Source organism: Leptosomus discolor, unplaced genomic scaffold (assembly GCF_034619465.1).
Source record: "Leptosomus discolor isolate bLepDis1 unplaced genomic scaffold, bLepDis1.hap2 HAP2_SCAFFOLD_182, whole genome shotgun sequence".
NCBI lineage: Eukaryota > Metazoa > Chordata > Aves > Leptosomiformes > Leptosomidae > Leptosomus > Leptosomus discolor.
The window spans coordinates 32138-45603 of NW_028237774.1; the positions used below are offsets into that span (position 1 = coordinate 32138).

Sequence of the window (13466 nt, forward strand, 5' to 3'; positions counted from 1 at the left end):
GGGTTCCCAGCGTCACCTCCCCCACCCGTGGTACCTCCGGGGTGCGCGTGGGTGCCCCCAGCGACCCTCCTGTCCCTCCCCCACGATCTCCCATTAACTCCCATGCCCCTCCCAGTCCCTTCCCCGTGCTCCCCGCAGGGTGAGACCCCACAAAAATCCCTGTTTCTGCCCAAACTCCGGGGCAGAGGAAGGGGGAGGGCTGTAGGCCGGCACCGCCGCCCACCCCCCCAAACTTTACGGTCCCCAAATCCCACCGGACACCGCAGGGGAGCCGGGGCGGGGGGGGACATGGCAGTTTATTGGCACAGCAAGAGCCTGGCAGGGGGGAGAAGGGGGTGGGCGAGCGGGGGGAGCTCAGCCCTGCAGAGACGGGGCGCAACTCAGCACCGCAGTGACCGGACACAACTCAGCACAGCAGTGACTGGACACAGCACAGCAGTGACCCCGCAACCCGGGGTGCCCCCACCCGACTCCTTTGGGGAGGAGAGTGGGGGCGAGCGGGGGGGGAGCGGGGACACCCCCCCCCCCGGCAGTACCCGGGGGCCCCCTCAGGCACCCGTCGCTTCGGAGCTTTCTGGAGATGGGTCCTTGGCGGCGGCACAGAGGTGGAAAAGCCCTGGAGGGAGAAAGGAGGCCGTGGGGTGCGGGGGCGGCTCGGTGTGGGTGTGGGAGCCCTCCCTGATGCCCCCCACCCATGGGTGCCCTCGGCACATGGCCAGGCCCAGCCCTGCCCTGCAGAGACCGGGCAAAGCTCAGCGCAGCAGTGACACCCCCCTACCTGCCGAGCCGGTGAGGACGACGGCGACCCAGCCCAGGATGTAGGACCAGGAGAAGCGCCAGGCCGTGCCGGCCGGCCCCAGGAGGCTCAGCGTGCCGGCCGTGTACACCGCCAGCCCCAGCAGCGCCAGCAGAGCTGTGGGCAGAGGGGACGGGTCGGTGGCACGGGCTGGCCCAGCGTGCGAGCCCCCCAGCCGGGTGCGCAGAGACCGGGCACAGCTCAGCGCAGCAGTGACCAGTCCCAGCCCGGCCCTGCAGAGACCAGGCACAGCTCAGCGCAGCAGTGAGTCCCCTGAGGACAGTCCCCAAGGCCCGTGTGCCCCAGCCTGACCATCCCCCCCCCCCCCCAGTCCGACCGTTCCCCCCCCCAGCCCAACCATCCCCCCCCCCAGCCCGTCCCCACGTACCAGCCAGGAGCAGGGTGACGCCGGCCACACGGGCACGCGCCCGCCGGGCAGCGCTGGCCACGACAGAGAGCCCCAGGGCGAGGCCGGTGGCGGCGGTGAGCACCGAGAGCAGCATCAGCACCCGCGTGGCCTCCCATAAGGCTGGGGGGGCAGGGGGGGGGGTGTGACACACACAAGTGTTGGGGGACACCTGGGGGTCACGGGACCCCGAGAAAGTGCATGCCCAGGGCACTGCCCCCACGCCCTGCCTGCCGAGGCCGGACACAGCTCAGCACAGCAGTGACACCCTCCCCCCCAGCCCCCACCCTGCAGAGGCCGGACACAGCTCAGCACAGCAGTGACCCCCCCCCCCCCCAGCCCCCACCCTGCCGAGGCTGGACACAGCTCAGCACAGCAGTGACCCCCCCCAGCCCCCACCCTGCCGAGGCCGGACACAGCTCAGCGCAGCAGTGACCCCCCCCGGCCCCCACCCTGCCGAGGCCGGACACAGCTCAGCGCAGCAGTGACCCCCCCCGGCCCCCCCTGCCGAGGCCGGACACAGCTCAGCGCAGCAGTGACCCCCCCCAGCCCCCCCCCCTGCCGAGGCCGGACACAGCTCAACACAGCAGTGACCCCCCCCAGCCCCCCCCCCCGCAGAGGCCGGACACAGCTCAGCGCAGCAGTGACCCCCCCCAGCCCCCCCCCTGCCGAGGCCGGACACAGCTCAACACAGCAGTGACCCCCCCCAGCCCCCCCCCCCGCAGAGGCCGGACACAGCTCAGCGCAGCAGTGACCCCCCCACCCCCCCCCCCTGCAGAGGCTGGGCACAGCTCAACACAGCAGTGACCCCCCCCAGCCCCCCCCCTGCCGAGGCCGGACACAGCTCAGCGCAGCAGTGACCCCCCCCAGCCCCCACCCTGCCGAGGCCGGACACAGCTCAGCGCAGCAGTGACCCCCCCCAGCCCCCCCCCCTGCCGAGGCCGGACACAGCTCAGCGCAGCAGTGACCCCCCCGGCCCCCCCTGCCGAGGCCGGACACAGCTCAACACAGCAGTGACCCCCCCCAGCCCCCCCCCCCCGCAGAGGCCGGACACAGCTCAGCGCAGCAGTGACCCCCCCCGGCCCCCCCTGCCGAGGCCGGACACAGCTCAGCGCAGCAGTGACCCCCCCCAGCCCCCCCCCTGCCGAGGCCGGACACAGCTCAACACAGCAGTGACCCCCCCCAGCCCCCCCCCCCGCAGAGGCCGGACACAGCTCAGCGCAGCAGTGACCCCCCCCAGCCCCCCCCCTGCCGAGGCCGGACACAGCTCAACACAGCAGTGACCCCCCCCAGCCCCCCCCCCCCGCAGAGGCCGGACACAGCTCAGCGCAGCAGTGACCCCCCCCAGCCCCCCCCCTGCCGAGGCCGGGCACAGCTCATCTCACCCGGTGCGTACCTGGGGTGCTGGGGTGGGGGTGGCAGTGTCCCCCGAGGCAGGCGTGCCACAGCCCGAGGCTGGCGGTGCCACCGGGCGCCCGGCGCTGCAGCCAGAAGCGGGTGGCGGTGGCGGCCAGGAGCAGGGCCAGGCCGCTGGCCCCGCACAGCAGCCCCCCGCCCGCCGGCATCCCCCTGCGCCGGGGGACACAGGGGACAGTCGTGGGGACATCGCCGGGGGACGTCGGGGACCCGCGGTGGCATCGCCAGGGGACACCCACCCATGGGGACATCTCTGGGGGACACGGGGGACCTGGGGTGGCATCCCCAGGGGACACCCATGGGGACATCTCTGGGGGACACGGGGTGGCATCTCCAGGGCACACCCAGGGGGACATCTCTGGGGGATATGGGGAGGCCCGCGGTGGCCTCTCCAGGGGACACCCACCCATGGGGACATCTCTGGGGGACATGGGGTGGCATCTCCAGGGGACACCCACCCATGGGGACATCTCTGGGGGACACGGGGGACCTGGGGTGGCATCTCCAGGGGACACCCACCCATGGGGACATCTCTGGGGGACACGGGGGACCTGGGGTGGCATCTCCAGGGGACACCCACCCATGGGGACATCTCTGGGGGATATAGGGGACCCAGGGAGGCCTCTCCAGGGGACACCCACACAGGGGGACATCTCTGGGGGACATGGGGGGACCCGCAGTGGCCTCTCCAGGGGACACCCACCCATGGGGACATCTCTGGGGGACACGGGGGACCCGGAGTGGCATCTCCAGGGGACACCCATGGGGACATCTCTGGGGGACACGGGGTGGCATCTCCAGGGGACACCCATGGGGACATCTCTGGGGGATATGGGGGGACCTGGGGTGGCATCTCCAGGGGACACCCACCCATGGGGACATCTCTGGGGGACACGGGGGACCTGGGGTGGCATCTCCAGGGAACACCCACCCATGGGGACATCTCCGGGGGACATGGGAGGACCTGGGGTGGCATCTCCAGGGGACACCCATGGGGACATCTCTGGGGGACCCGGGGTGGCCTCTCCAGGGGACACCCACCCATGGGGACATCTGCGGGGGCTGTCAGCAGAAGCCAGGGTGGCACCTCAGGGACACGGGGGGGGGGACACAACGGGACTCGGGGGGTGACACCGGTGGCTGGGGGCACTCGGGGGGGGGGGGGGGGGGGGGCGGCACCTCGGGGGACCCAGGGGTGGCATCTCTGGGAGGCGGGTGGGGACACTGGGGACAGACACACCACCCCACACCCCCCCCCCCCGGCTACTCACCTGCCTTCAGCACCCGCCAGCCGGGTGCCCCATGGCCGCTTGTCCCTCTGTCCCCGTCCCTCTGTCCCTCTGCTCCCCCCCGCCGTGTCCGTGTCCCCCCCCCCCCCCCCCGTCCCTCTGTCCCCCCGGGGGGGCGGCGCACGCGGCGGTGTCATTGTTGGGGACACAAAGCGGGGAAGGCTCTGGGCGCTGTCGCCACCCGGGCGCTGACACGGCAAAAGCTCGTCCCCGCCGGTGTCCCCAGGGTGGCACCGCGGGGGGGGGAGGAGGGGGAGGAGGGGGCAAGGGACACAGCTGGGGTCCCACCCGGAGTCCCCTCCAGACACCCCCCCCCCCCCCCCGGGGACAGCGGGTACCGTCACCACGGGCAGGATCGGTCCCGGGTGGGCTGGGGACCCTGCGGCCACCCGGCTGGGGACAGGGCACTGGGGACATGGGGGGACACGGGGGGACACCAGGGACAAGGACACAGGGGACACTGGTGGCACCAGGGCGGGGGCACGGGGGACACTGGGGTGTGAGTCCCGGGGGGGTGGGAGCCCCCCCAGGGTGGGGTTGGGTCCCCAGGGGTGTCCGCTGGTGGCACACGCTGCGGGGGGGGGGGGGGGGGGATGGGTTGCACACGCGTGTGCCCTGGAGCCGGGCACGCACACCCCTGCGGGCACGCTGGCACGTGGGGCGGGCACAGGCGTCCCACGGGGGACACCACGGGGGGGGGGGGGACACGACACCACTGGGGGACCCCCCAGACATGGGCACACGCGTGCACACGCACCCCCCCTCAACATGTGCACACGCACCCGCGCGGGCACACGCGGGCACACGCCCACGTGCACGCTGGCCCCCCCCCACTCTTGCACACACGCACAGATGTGTGCACACACGTGCTCTCACACTCACATGCACACGCACATGCTCACACATGCACACACTCACACACACGCACACACGCACATGCTCACACACACGCTCACACACACAAGCTCTTACATACACACGCACGCACACACACACGCTCACACACACGCACACACACACGCGCACACACATACACACACACGCTCACACACGCTCACACACATACACACACACGCTCACGCACACACACACGCTCACACACACGCTCACGCACACACACATGCTCACACACACACACATGCTCACACACGCACACACACATGCACACACACACGCACACACACACATGCTCACACACGCACACACACATGCACACACGCACACACACGCACACACACACGCACACACACACACGCTCACACACACGCTCACACACGCACACGCACGCGCACACGCACGCACACACACACGCACACACACACACGCACGCACACATGCTCACACACACACGCACACACACACGCTCACACACACGCGCGCACACACACGCTCACACACGCACACGCACATGCTCACACACACGCACACACACACGCTCACACACGCACACACACACGCTCACACACGCACACACACACGCTCACACACATGCACACACACACGCTCACACACGCACACACACGCTCACGCACACACACACGCTCACACACACGCTCACGCACACACACACATGCTCACACGCACACACATGCTCACACACGCACACACACATGCACACACACACGCACACACACACGCACACACACACATGCTCACACGCTCACACACACGCACACACACACGCACACACACGCTCACACACACACACACACGCACACACGCACACACACGCACACACACGCACACACACACATGCTCACACACACACACACGCACACACACACGCTCACACACACGCTCACACACGCACACACACACGCTCACACACACGCGCACACACACACACACACACACACGCTCACACACACGCTCACACACGCACACACACACGCTCACACACACGCTCACACACGCACACACACACGCTCACACACACACACACACACGCACACACACACACGCTCACACACACGCTCACACACACACACACGCACACACACGCACGCTGTCCCGGGTCACAGCAGCAGGAGGAGGATGAAGAGGAGGAGGAGGCCGAGGCCGAAGCCGTCGCGGGGGGGGGGCCTGGCACAGGGGGGGCTGCAGGGGGCACCTGGGGAGAACGGGGGGGGGGGGGGGTGGGGAACCACCTCAGGGGCTGCCCGCAGCCCCACGGGCCTGATGCCAGGGTGAGGGGCTCCCAGCACCTGCCACCCCAAAGCCAGGGTGAGGGGCTCCCGCCACCCCCCCGCAGCCCCGACGCCAGGGTGAGGGGCTCCCACCACCCCCCCTGCAGCCCCAATACCAGGGTGAGGGGCTCCCACCACCCCCACAGCACCCACAGCCCCGACGCCAGGGTGAGGGGCTCCCACCACCTGCCATCCCCACCACCCCCACAGCCCCGACACCAGGGTGAGGGGCTCCTGCCACCCCCACAGCCCCCGCAGCCCCGACACCAGGGTGAGGGGCTCCCACCACCCCCATAGCACCCACAGGCCTGATGCCAGGGTGAGGGGCTCCCACCACCTGCCATCCCCACCACCCCCACAGCCCCGACGCCAGGGTGAGGGGCTCCCGCCACCCCCACAGCACCCACAGCCCCGACACCAGGGTGAGGGGCTCCCGCCACCCCCCCCGCCCCGCAGCCCCGACGCCAGGGTGAGGGGCTCCCACCACCCCCTGCAGCCCCGAAACCAGGGTGAGGGGCTCCCGCCACCCCCCCCCCCCGCCCCGCAGCCCCGACGCCAGGGTGAGGGTCTCCCACCACCCCCATAGCACCCACAGGCCTGATGCCAGGGTGAGGGGCTCCCACCACCTGCCATCCCCACCACCCCCACAGCCCCGACGCCAGGGTGAGGGGCTCCCGCCACCCCCACAGCCCCCGCAGCCCCGACGCCAGGGTGAGGGTCTCCCACCACCCCCATAGCACCCACAGGCCTGATGCTAGGGTGAGGGGCTCCCACCACCCGCCATCCCCACCACCCCCACAGCCCCGACACCAGGGTGAGGGGCTCCCGCCACCCCCACAGCCCCCACAGCCCCGACGCCAGGGTGAGGGGCTCCCGCCACCCCCCCCCGCCCCGCAGCCCCGACGCCAGGGTGAGGGTCTCACCACTGCTGAGCAGCAGCGTCACCTCCCCGCAGGCGCAGTCGTCCTCGCCCAGCACCAGGCACGTGTAGGTGCCGGCGTCCCCGTCCCGCAGGTGGCCCAGGACCAGCACCCCCGCGGTGCCACCGGGCGCCAGCACCGTGGCGCGGTCGCAGTAGGGTGGGTGGCAGCGGGGGTGGCCGCGGCTCTGGCTGCAGACGGCGGCCCCGGCGCCCGTGGGGTCCCCCCAGAAGTGCCAGTGCACGGCCAGCAGCCGGCCCAGGGGGGCACCCGCCGCGGGGCACCCCAGGGTGACGGTGGCACCCAGCGTGCCGTTGGCCTGCGCCCGGCCGCGGTGGGGGCTGTGGCACAGCCCGCAGCCCTCCGAGGTGTCCCCGCGGCCTGTGGCCGGCTCGGCTGGGCCGTGGCAGGGGGACAGTGCTGGGGGGCCTGGGGACAATGGGGGACTGTCACCGGCACTGGCACCTGTGGTACAGCCATGGGGGGGACCTACCGGTGGGGGACCCTGGGGACTGCCACCGTCCCACGGCCACGGGGGACACTGCTGGGGGACCCTGGGGACCGTCACCATCCCACGGGGGACACCACTGGGGGACCCTGGGGACTGCCACCGTCCCACGGCCACAGGGGACAGTGCTGGGGGACCCTGGGGACCATCACCATCCCACGGAGGACAGTGCTGGGGGACTCTGGGGACCGTCACTTTCCCACAGCCACGGGGGACACTGCTGGGGGATGCTGGGGACCATCACTGTCCCACGGGGGGCACCACTGGGGGACCCTGGGGACTGGCACCATCCTACGGGGGACACTGCTGGGGGACCCAGGGGACCGCCACCATCCCACGGGGGACACCACTGGGGGACCCAGGGGACCGTCACCATCCCATGGGCATGGGGACACTGCTGGGGGACCCTGAGGACCGCCACCATCCCACGGGGGACACCACTGGGGGACCCAGGGGACCGTCACCGTCCCATGGGCATGGGGACACAGCTGGGGGACCCTGGGGACCGTCAACGTCCCACAGCCACGGGGGACACTGCTGGGGGACGCTGGGGACTGTCACCGTCCCACGGAGCGGCCATGGCGGCGACTCGCCGCTGTGGGACACTCGGGGACCGTCACCACCACAGCGCGGGACGGGACCGGGACTGGGACGGGGACACGGGACAGGGACAGGGGCGTGGGAAGGGACGGGGACGGGGACGGGGACATCTCCTCCCCCAGCCCCGAGCCCCGCCGTCTCCTGCAGCCCCCCCCGGCACCCCCCGGACCCCCAGCGCCCCCCCCCCCCGCACCCCCCAGACCCCCAGCACCCCCCAGCACCCTCTGCACCCCCCCGGACCCCCGCACCCCGCAGCCGCCTAGAGCCCCCCGCACCCCCCCTGCACCCTCTGAACCCCCCCGCACCCCCAGCACCCCGCAGCGCCCCAGAGCCCCCCTCACCCCGCGGACCCCCTGCACTCCCCGGACAACTTGCAGCCCCCTGCACCCCCCGGACAACTTGCAGCCCCCTGCACCCTCTACACCCCCCCCGGACCCCCGCACCCCGCAGCCGCCCAGAGCCCCCCGCACCCCCCCTGCACCCTCTGAACCCACCCGCACCCCCAGCACCCCGCAGCGCCCCAGAGCCCCCCTCACCCCGCGGACCCCCTGCACTCCCCGGACAACTTGCAGCCCCCTGCACCCTCTACACCCCCCCGGACCCCCGCACCCCGCAGCCGCCCAGGGCCTCCCGCACCCCCCCTGCACCCTCTGAACCCCCCCGCACCCCCAGCACCCCGCAGCGCCCCAGAGCCCCTCGCACCCCGCGGACCCCCTGCACTCCCCGGACAACTTGCAGCCCCCTGCACCCTCTACACCCCCCCGGACCCCCGCACCTCGCAGCCGCCCAGAGCCCCCCGAAACCCCCCTGCACCCTCTGAACCCCCCCGCACCCCCAGCACCCCGCAGCGCCCCAGAGCCCCCCGCACCCCCCGGACCCCCTGCACTCCCCGGACCACTTGCAGCCCCCTGCACCCTCTGCACCCCCCCGGACCCCCGCACCTCGCAGCCGCCCAGAGCCCCCCGCACCCCCCCTGCACCCTCTGAACCCCCCCGCACCCCCAGCACCCCGCAGCGCCCCAGAGCCCCCCTCACCCCGCGGACCCCCTGCACTCCCCGGACCCCTTGCAGCCCCTTGCACGCTCTGCACCCCCCTCACCCCGCGACCCCCCAGGGCTCCCTGCACCCCCAGCAACCCCCCGCACCCCCCCCCCCCCGCACCCCTCGCCCCCCTCTGCAACCCCCCAGCCCGCTCTGCGACCCCCCTGCAGCCCCCGCCCCCCGGCACCCCGCAGCCCTCCCGCCTCCCCAGCTCCTCCAGCCCCCCCCAGCGCCCCCCAGCGCCCCCCAGCGCCCCCCAGCGCCCCCCCCCCCCCCCAAGGGCACCCACCGGGGGGCAGCAGGGCCGAGCCCAGCCCCAGAGGCAGCAGCAGCGCCCACATCCCCGGGCGGTGGCTCCGGCGGGGCGGGACGGGGCGGGGGACGGGGCGGGCGGGGGCGGCACCGGGAGCGGGGCGGGAGGGGGGGGGGGGGGGGGGGGGGGGGAACAACGACGACACACGCACATACACACAGACGACACAGGACCCCCCCCCCCCCCCGCAAGAGCCACGTGGCGAGTGGCTCCTTCCCGCTGCCCGCCTTGGTGGCCCCCAAATGCACCCGGCTCGGGGGGGGTGCGGGGGGGTGTGTGTGTGTCCCCGCCCCGAGTCCCGGTGCTGTCACCTCCCCGGTCACGGCAGCTCTGGCCCGGTGCGGGAGGGGGGTGGGGGGGGGTGGGGGGTGTCACTGTCACCCCTCTGTCCCAGCCAGGAGGTCACCGTCACTGCAGGGTCCCACCACTGGAGAATGCTTGGGGATGGTCCGGGGGGGGGGGTCATTGTCACCCCGCTGTGGCCCACCCAGGGGATCGCTGTCACCCCCATGCCCCACCCAGCGGGGGGGGGGTCAATATCACCCATGTCCCACCCAGGGTCTCCCCATCACCCCCATGTCCCACCGCCACCCCCCCCCCCCCCCCCCCAGGCAGCCCGGCCCCCCCCCCCCCCCCCTACCGGGGTGTCGTGTCCCCCCCCCCCCCCATGCACTGAACCCACCAGGGCTCAGCGTGGAGAGAGGCGGCTGCCCGCGGGGGGGGGGGGGGCAGCTGAACCCCCAAACCAACACATCAACACCCCAGAATCCTCCCAGGCCCCAAAGGCACTGCCCCCCCCCTCCCCCCCTCCGGGCTTTCCTCCCCTTTTTTTCCCAGTCTGGAGCAGGAAAGGGACCCCTTGGCCCCCCCACCCCGCCGCTGGCGAGGGTCCACAGTGGGGCGGGGGGGGGGGACACACACGACACACCCCGGACGCTCCCACCCACTGCAGGAAAAACCACACCTGGAGGCCGAGTGTCCCCTCGGGCCCTTTATTGGACAAGGCGGGGGGGACACACACACGGGACCCCCCCATCCCGTTTCCCCCCCCCCCCCCCCTCCCCCTCCTTTTTTCCTGCCCCCCCCGCCCCCCCTCAGTCCTCCAGGTTGCGGAAAGCCGCCTGCATCTCCTCGTTGAGCTGGGCGAAGGCTGCGGTGATGTTGGCTTCGCCGTCCTTCACCGGGTCCTGGGGACAAGGAGGGGGGGACACACACGGCCACATCACCCCCACCACCCCCCACGGCGGGGTCACAGCCCCCCCCCAACGACCCCCACCTTGAACTTCATGGCGCTCAGCTTGTAGAGGATGTCCCCCAGGCTCTCGCGGATGGTGGCCCAGGTGACGCGGCGCTCGCCCGGCGCGGTGGCCTCCACGGCGTGCCGCGCCAGGTCGTAGAAGGTGACCATGTTGTGCAGCATCCCCACCGTCTTGTAGAAGGGGCAGAACCTGGGGGGGGATGGGGGGTGGGGGGGGTCGGGGTCGGGTCAGGGCTGGGGGCCGGGGGGGCGGGGGGGGCGCCGGGGGTACCTGTCGTAGGAGGAGTAGCCGTTCTGCTGGAGGAAGTCGTCCTTGAGGATCTTCGCCACCTCCAGGGTCACCTTGTCGGCCTCGGCGAGGGACGCCTGCGGGGGGACGGGTGGGGCGTCCCTATCCCCATCCCCACCCCATCCCCATCCCCATCCCCATCCCCCATCCCATCCCATCCCTACCCCCATTCATATCCCATATCCCCACCATGATCCATCCCCCGTCCCCGTCCCATCCCCTATCTCCATCCCCAACTCAATCCCATCCCATATCCCCCATCCCATCCTGATCCCCATCCCTATCCCACACCCCATATCCCATACTCCCATCTCCACCCCATATCCCACATCCCCATCCCATTCCTGGCCCCGGCTCATACCCCCATCCCACACACCGTCCCATCCCCTTCCATCCCACATCCCCCAACCCCACCCAACATCCCCCATCCCACCTCCCCAACCCCCTACCTCCATCCCCATCCCACCTCCCCCACCCCATATCCCCATCCCATCCCCATCCCACCTCCCCCATCCCATACCCCAATCCCATCCCCATCCCACCTCCCCCATCCCATATCTACACCCCCATCCCCATCCCACCTCCCCCATCCCATACCCCCATCCCCATCCCACCTCCACCATCCCACATCTCCATCCCCATCCCACCTCCTCCATCCCATACCTCCAACCTCATCCCCATCCGACCTCCCCCACCCCATATCCCCATCCCATCCCCATCCCACTTCTCCCATCCCATATCTCCATCCCCATCCCACCTCCCCCATCCCATATCCCCATCCCATCCCCATCCCACCTCCCTCATCCCACATCTCCATCCCTATCCCATCCCCATCCCACCTCCCCCATCCCATACCCCCATCCCCATCCCACCTCCCCCACCCCATATCCCCATCCCATCCCCATCCACCTCCCACATCTCCATCCCTATCCCATCCCCATCCCATCTCCCCCATCCCATACCCCCATCCCCATCCCACCTCCCCCATCCCACATCTCCATCCCCATCCCACCTCCTCCATCCCATACCTCCAACCTCATCCCCATCCGACCTCCCCCACCCCATATCCCCATCCCATCCCCATCCCACTTCCCCCATCCCATATCCCCATCCCATCCCCATCCCACCTCCCTCATCCCACATCTCCATCCCTATCCCATCCTCATCCCACCTCCCCCATCCCATACCCTAATCCCATCCCCATCCCACCTCCCCCATCCCATACCCCCATCCCCATCCACCTCCCCCATCCCACATCTCCATCCTCATCCCACCTCCCCCATCCCATACCCCAATCCCATCCCCATCCCATCTCCCCCATCCCATACCTCCAACCTCATCCCCATCCCACCTCCCCCATCCCGTACCCCCATCCCCATCCCACCTCCCCCATCCCCATCCCACCTCCCCCATCCGTACCCCCATCCCCATCCCACCTCCCCCATCCCCATCCCACCTTGCCGACCAACTGGACGATCTCAGCCAACTCCTCCTCCTCCTGCAGGATCTCCGGGCCCGGCGGCGCAGGGTGGGGAACTCGGGGTGCAGCCCCTCGTAGTGGGGCTCCAGCGCCCGCAGGTACCGGCTGTAGCTGATGAGCCAGTTCACGGAGGGGAAGTGCTTGCGCTGCGCCAGCTTCTTGTCCAGCCCCCAAAAAACCTGGGATGGGGGGGGCACACGGCAGGATGGGGGGGGGGGTCGGGGGGGGGCACCACGCCGGGATGCGGGGGGTCCCCACCGCGCCCCGCTCACCTGCACGATGCCCAGCGTGGCCGAGGTGACGGGATCCGAGAAGTCGCCTCCCGGCGGGGACACGCTGTGGGGGGGGGGACACACACACACACCTCGGTGGGGTGGGCAGGGTGAAGGGGACCCCCACGCCACCACAGCCCCCCAAAACTCATGCGCCCATGATGCTGATGCTGCCCTGGCGGGAGCCCAAACACTACGGTGGGGGACACCCCCCTGGGTGGGGGTTCAGGGTGAAGGGGACCCCCACACCTCCACAGCCCCCCAAAACTCACGCGCCCACGATGCTGACGCTGCCCTGGTGGGGAGCCCAGACACCGCAGTGGGGGGACACACACCTCGGTGGGGTGGGCAGGGTGAGACGGACCCCCACAGTGCCACAGCCCCCCAAAACTCACACACCCACGATGCTGACGCTGCCCTGGCAGGACGGGGAGCCCAGGCACCGCGGTGGGGGACACACACACACACCCCCCTGGGTGGGGTGGGAGGGTGAAAGGGACCCCCACACCACCACAGCCCCCCAAAACTGATGCGCCCACAATGATGACGCTGCCCTGGCGGGAGCCCAGGCACCACAGTGGGGGACACCTCCCTAGGTGGGGGTGCAGGGTGAGGGGGTCCCCCACACCTCCACAGCCCCCCAAAACTCACACGCCCACGATGCTGATGCTGCCCTGGCGGGAGCCCAAATAA

The 13466-nt window shown here is 71.2% G+C and overlaps 2 protein-coding genes across 2 annotated transcripts in view; both read right to left on the bottom strand.

The window, feature by feature from the left end:
• Positions 1-548: 548 nt before the first annotated feature.
• Positions 549-2767, bottom strand: LOC147412814 (lens fiber membrane intrinsic protein-like). Its single transcript, XM_086480986.1, has 4 exons — positions 2599-2767; positions 1185-1325; positions 779-913; positions 549-616 (listed from the first exon to the last, which is right to left on the bottom strand). The coding sequence occupies exons 1-4, from the start codon at positions 2765-2767 to the stop codon at positions 549-551; spliced, it is 513 nt and encodes a 170-aa protein (XP_086337112.1).
• A 7801-nt stretch (positions 2768-10568) lies between these two features.
• LOC147412815 (V-type proton ATPase catalytic subunit A-like) overlaps positions 10569-13466 on the bottom strand; it is a 5539-nt gene continuing 2641 nt past the window's right edge. The window contains 7 exon segments of the mRNA XM_086480987.1: positions 10569-10661; positions 10751-10922; positions 11004-11098; positions 12478-12533; positions 12536-12680; positions 12774-12837; positions 13169-13327. Coding sequence (XP_086337113.1) covers positions 10569-10661; positions 10751-10922; positions 11004-11098; positions 12478-12533; positions 12536-12680; positions 12774-12837; positions 13169-13327 — 784 coding nt within the window.